Source organism: Cryptomeria japonica, chromosome 1, assembly GCF_030272615.1.
Source record: "Cryptomeria japonica chromosome 1, Sugi_1.0, whole genome shotgun sequence".
NCBI classification, from domain to species: Eukaryota; Viridiplantae; Streptophyta; class Pinopsida; order Cupressales; family Cupressaceae; genus Cryptomeria; species Cryptomeria japonica.
In genome coordinates this window covers 331,865,112-331,871,409 of record NC_081405.1, presented here as the reverse complement: position 1 = coordinate 331,871,409, position 6,298 = coordinate 331,865,112, and the positions used below count along the sequence as shown (strand labels likewise).

The 6,298-nt window shown below is 33.8% G+C and overlaps 1 protein-coding gene across 1 annotated transcript; it reads left to right on the top strand.

Annotated features, from left to right (window-relative positions):
• Window positions 1-3,487: 3,487 nt before the first annotated feature.
• LOC131043569 (MADS-box protein GGM13-like) lies at window positions 3,488-4,045 on the top strand. The gene has a single exon (XM_057976787.2). It carries the CDS (start codon window positions 3,488-3,490, stop codon window positions 4,043-4,045), a length of 558 nt encoding a protein of 185 aa, XP_057832770.2.
• The last annotated feature ends 2,253 nt before the right edge of the window (window positions 4,046-6,298 follow it).

Genomic DNA, 6,298 nt, shown 5'->3' with positions numbered 1-6,298 from the left:
TCATTCTAGCTTATTTTCTAGAATAATCATGAAATCATGTAGCTTAATCATGCTATCATTGCTAGATTATGCATCTTCATCATTTAAATCCTCCATTTAAGTGTAGTCAAGTCATTGGAATTTGCACAACCAGATCTGAGAGCAAAATTCATACTCGCATTTACTAGGAGGCAATAGATTGATTGGCTATGGTTTTATATTTCATTGATTAATTTTCTAACCATTGCTTGTAAGATCTATTGAGTGTTTTGTGTTGCAGCTGCAGGTATAACAGGTACACACTTCACAAGCACGACAATATATATTTAGATTCTTCTAGAATTGTTTTTTTATTTTTGAGAAAGAGGGTGGAGTAATAAAAGTTTGGAGGTTGGACATGAGAGAATGCTTAAAGAGAAATTTTATTAAATAATATTTAATAAGGTGAATCTTTACCATTTTGGAGTCAATTAGAGGTAGGATTCATAGTTTTCTCTATAAAATATAGAAATTGTATATGTTCTTGTGATTATTTCTAGTTTTCATATATGAATTCGATCTTGGTTTGAATTTTTTTTATTGACTATATGAATTTTATAGTTTCAACAATCTTCATGTATTGGTTTGATCATGGTTATGCTTTTATTTTTATTTTTATTTAGGTTTTTGTGTTTGTATGTGTGTTTAAGAAGTGATTATTATTTTGGGACTAGATATTCTCCATTTGGATTAAGAGCTTCCCATATGTGCAATTGAGGGAGGTAAAACTCTTTGCTTGGCTAAAAAATTGCATTCTTTATGAAACAATTTCAGAATTAGTGGTCTTATTTAATTATCATGAGATGAGAAAATTTGTATTATTTGTAAAAGAATTTTGAAATTGGCTATGTTATGTATTTTAATGAGATTAAAAATATTCATTCTTAATGAATTGTTATGTGATAATATGTTAGATGTGTTGGATGGTTATTTTTGTGATTATAGATGTGTTAGGAGTTTGGTTGTTATTTTGAGGGAATGAATTATAGAAGAAGGATTTTATTTTTTTTATATGGTGTTGTGTGTGATAGAGTTTGGATAATAGTTGTGAAGGTGAACTTATATTAAGATTCATTGAGTTTTTCTATAGATATATTTTTGCCCATCTTTAGAGTGATCCCCTCTACTCTTGCTAATTTTATACATATTACCAATATCCATATATCATATTGAAGATTATGGGTATTATGTTTAAGTTTTTACAAGTACTAGAATTACTTATTATTAAAATTTAATATTTTTTATTAGTCAAGTAATTTAATTTAATTTAAAATTTTAGTTATGAAATATTTATGTTGTAGTACATAATTTGGTAGAATTTAATAAATATAAAACAAAAACATTGTTAATAAATTCAATTAATTGATAAAATAAAACTTATTATAATATGAATTTATTGGAAATTATATAATAACACTTAAAAAGTATTTAAATAAAGGTTTAAATATTCAAAACAACATCATAGTTGTAATTTATTTCTAATTAAATATTTTAATATTGTATATTTTAAATATTTTTGAGCTCTTAGATAGTGATTTAAAATAGGTGATTAGTTTGTGATTGAAATTATTTTAGATTTATTTAATTCAATTTTACACATTATTGATAATTAAGTATGTATTGTAATTTATTTCAATTTATGCTTAGTGATATGAAGAAAAATGTGTCTTAATGATATAAAGTTTCCACAATCCATATAGATTAATGCAGTTATTTCTGAATTTGATTGTATAATGAATTTTTTTTGCACCAACATTTTGGATCACAGTCCATGATCCACCATTACACAATCGAATCCAAAAATAACTTCATTAAAACGTGTCTTTTTTAAATCAAATATTCACTTGTATTCATATAATAGTACTATTATGATTACATACTTAATTTAATGGTTCAACCTAATATACATCATAGAGACATGAACAAACTACCTTCACATAGAAAATCCAAAAACATAATACCCATGTGGGTTGTCCTTGAAGTTTCATGAGGAGTGGCATAGCTTCTTAACTAGGTTACCATCATCTTGTAGGGTGAACTAAAGCTGGTTATGCATCACCCACTTACTTTAAACTCTCTTCTCCTATGACATACAACATACTCTTAAATGTATTACATGTGCAATGATGTTGAGTGCGTATAATGCATGATCATGTAGAGTGTAAAAAATAATAATTTAGAGATCTTATAGTTACAATTTTCATTTTTTCTTTTTCATGTATGGGAATGATACATAAGGTGACCCCTTTGCTTTATATGGGTCAATATTGCCTTGAGATCTACAATAGTGTTGATCATGACAGAAATAATAATAGAAACTTAATTCATTCAATCATGTTTGTCATCATCAAACTATATAGTCTTCACCAAATTTACATGATTGGAATAACCATGAGTGCTTGACTTTGTAGGATATATTTTGATGTAGTAGAGATTGATTTTTCATCAGGATTGCAAAGTTTGTTTGAGACTTGTGCCTCTTTTGGAGGATGAAGAACACATCTACAAGAGGGAAGAGCTGTGAGCCCTTTAATTGATGCTTTGCATGTCAATTACCACTAAAATAATTGTTAAAATTATTTTTGAGTGGATTTGTGATCTAGGAGGAAGGATGAATAGAAGCTATGATGGTTGAAGGAGAAGGCATGTAATAATTCCTCAAGTGCAACATTAGACTCAAAAGCTTAACATAAATAATAAACCATATGTTACAATTTTGTGACAATATTAAAATTGCATATACATATACATATTAATGGAGATGATTTCATTATTAATAATTAATGAATAAATAAATAATCAAAGAGTTGTAGTCCATTGGTTGTGCACAATTGGTGAGGGTCATGGTATATTCTTTAATTATGTCATCCACTAAGGTTTAAATCCCTTGGAGGTGCAACAAATCAGAAATGAGATTGGGATCAAACCCAATTAAATTTGATAGATTGTACACCCCTCAATCCTAACTCTAATCAACTCCTAATATTATACTAAAACTTATAGACAATTTATACCATTAAAAATATTTTCTAAAATACATTTTTAATCTATAAAAACTAATCAAACTATAATTAGAACCTGCTTCCATTTCCCTAAAGCATTTATCGTTACACCATGCACTGTTACTAAACATAGTTTGAAAATATCTATTCAATCTTTTATTTTTTTAGTTTCTAATTCGAAATATTATATATATATTTTAAATATAAAAAACAGAAAAGTATTTCAATAACCTAATTGAATATTTTTAGATTGCTGTATATACAGTACAAAAAGATCTTCCTTTTTGGCTATATACAGTAATACGGTCTATCTTTGGGTCATAGCTCAGGAAAGCACGCAATAGTATGGAGTTATCGCTGGACGTGTGTTTTTTCTTGCTTCTTATATAAGTATCTCAATCACCATGAGAGTAGTCATGCAAAACAAAGTTTCAGGTTTTGAAGGGCTGTAATACGCACTTGCTGAAATGGGTCGAAACAAAATACCCATTGAAAAGATAGCGAATGAGACGAAGAGGAAGGTAACATTCTCTAAACGAAGAAAGGGATTGTTTAAGAAATCTGAAGAACTGGCTGTTTTAACATCTTCCCAAGTTGCAGTCATTATGTTTTCAAGCTCAGGGAAGTTATTTGAGTATTCGAGTGAGAGCATGACAAGCCTGTTGAAGAGATATTATAGCTGCCACCGAGACGATGATTTAGAGTGGGTGAAGAATGAGAACGAGCAGTTGGTGTTGAGGATAAAGCGTATGATGGGAGAAGAGCTTTGGAATTTAGACATGAAAGAGTTGCAGGAACTTGAGAACCAGGTGCAAGCTGGGATGAATCGAATCAAGGCCAGAAAAACAGAGTTTTTGGTGGAGAAAATATGTGAAATTGAGAAGAAGGACCATCGTCTGGAGCAGGAGAATCAGATTTTGCGAACCCAGCTTCTAGAAGCAGCTAGAAGGGCCGGGGACTTAGGAGTCCCTACACCGGATTGGTGTTTAAGTCTGAATGTTATGTCTAGGAATTTGGACGGTTAACCCTCTGGGTAACTGTTATTAGCATGATATTGAATGGTCATGGTGGAAGAATTTGAATTCTCTTGAAAATATCCAGTATATTGTATTCAATGGGTAGCAAGGGGAGCTAAATCTGGATTAGGGAGTTATCCTTTAGAGAAGGTGGTATGGTTGGTTGGTGGGTGGGTGGGTGTTTCGGATTATTTTTGTGTCGAATAAGTAGTTGGGTTTATAGTTGTATAAAGGTATGGGTCGTTTCAAAATCTCATTTGGGGTTATGACTTTCGATTAAAAGTTTTTGTAAGAAAATAGTATATTCAAGGTAGTATTTATTCAGTTATAAGTGTTCTTAAATAGTAATAAGAAAATAGTATGTTCAAGGTAGTATTTCTTCACTTATAATGTAAATAGCTTGAGTACTAGTGCCGTTTCTATTAGAATCTATGACATATGGGCTACCTTCAAAATATTTATTTAATTAGTTGATGTAGCAGATTTTTTTATATTTGTATTGTTACTATTTGTTTCAACATTGAGATTTTATTGCTGATTTTCTGGCCGTCGATGGTGATTCTCGTGAGCCCTCCTCCCTCTTCTTGTTGTCTTGGAGTTGGGGGGGAGATCTGGGATCCAGGTGGAGATCTCGATGGATGGCATTGTTTCGGGTCTGCTTTAACTCTGAAGATTTGGGCAGTTTTGGAGGGCATGGGTCTGTCCTGGTCTGGTTTTTTCCTTGCTCCTTTTTCCAGAGGGCTCGGTGAAAGCCATTCCTGCCCGTATTGGATGGTCTTTTCTTTGATCTATTTGAGGGCCTTTTCTGACAACCCTGCTCCTTCCTTTTCTCTGCAAAGATCTCTTTGTGGTTCTCCTCTCCCCTCAGGTTGTGCTATGGAGGTTCATATTCAGCCCTCTATGTGGGCTATGCTGCTGCAGGATTGTTTTGATTGGGGTCTGTTTCACCCTGGCTTTTGGTTTTTCACAGGATCTCTTTGTTCCGCTGCTCTCAGTTGTCCTTTTGAGGTGGATCTTCCTTCTCCCGAGGGGAAAGGTTGTTGGCTGAGATTGGGGAAGGGGATTCTGTTGGGGGCTTTAGGTGCCCTATTTTCAAAGGCCGGAAGGACGAATATTGCTCTCTCCTTGGCAGCCGAGACTCTTCTTTGTTCAAGCCTCTTCTCATGTGGAAGGTTTTAGGAGCCCTTTCAAAACCCAGTTGTCCAGCTAAGATTGGTAGCATCTTCTTTCGGTTGCTGGATTGTTTTGTCCTTTATGCTAATGATGTCCATCTTCCCAGTCCCTTTTGAGGTGGGTCCCTTTCCTACAGAGGTGGGAAGGTGCTTTGTTGTTTGTGATATGGTTATCGGATGCCCTGAGGTTCTTGGCTTCTTCCAGATGGTTTTGGGAGCCATTATAAAAACCAACTCGAAGTTTACTATTGAGGTGTAGACGACGGGTATGATTCTTGTTGACAAGTTGGAGGGAGACCTTGGAGCTTCAGACTCTGGTTTGGCTTGGATATGAGTGTGGGCTCATTTTTTACTTTACCTCATGCTCCTTATTGAGGTGGTGAAGTTGGGGATGGGGAACAACGTTTTCTCAGATCCAGGTGAGTTCTCTTCAGTTTTGGAGGATCTTTCTCTTGAGGCGGGTGATTTTCTGGATGCTGTCTTGATTAGGCCTTTGTTTCAGCTCAAGGTGGTTGAGGGTACCACTTCAAAACCCTTTGATGTGGGTCTGGGAGCTATTTCAAATCCGAGTATTAAGGTTAGGGAAGCCTTTCAAAATCCCTCTATTTCTAATCATCTTGTTTTTATCACCTTGTCTTTTTTTGTCTAGTTGGGTGCTGAAAATTTTAAAGGGCCCAGTTCAGATTGTAGTTGTTTTTTATTATGGGCTAGTCTTTGCTGTTTGAAGTCTTTGTCTCAGGTCAAGAGAGTCAGAAACATCCTTGTTGTTTGGCTGAGGGTGCTTGCTAACCCTCATCATTTTCTCTTAAGTTTGAGGCTTTAACCTTGCTGGTGAGGCTAGTTGGTTTTGTATCATTTAAGTCTTAAGTGTCTGGCTATTTCTTTTTGCTTGTGGCAGAGCTGGTTTTAATGGTCTATTCTCTTTGGCAGCATTGTTTTGTGGGTTCCAGATCTTGGTAAAATCTGAGGGTTTCAGGTCCCTCTAAAACCTGTTGTAAGGGTTTTGGGTCCCCTCTAAACCTGTTTTCCCATAATAACAAACATTGAGATTTTATTAATAGATTTATATTTGTTTAAAAGTCATTTTTTG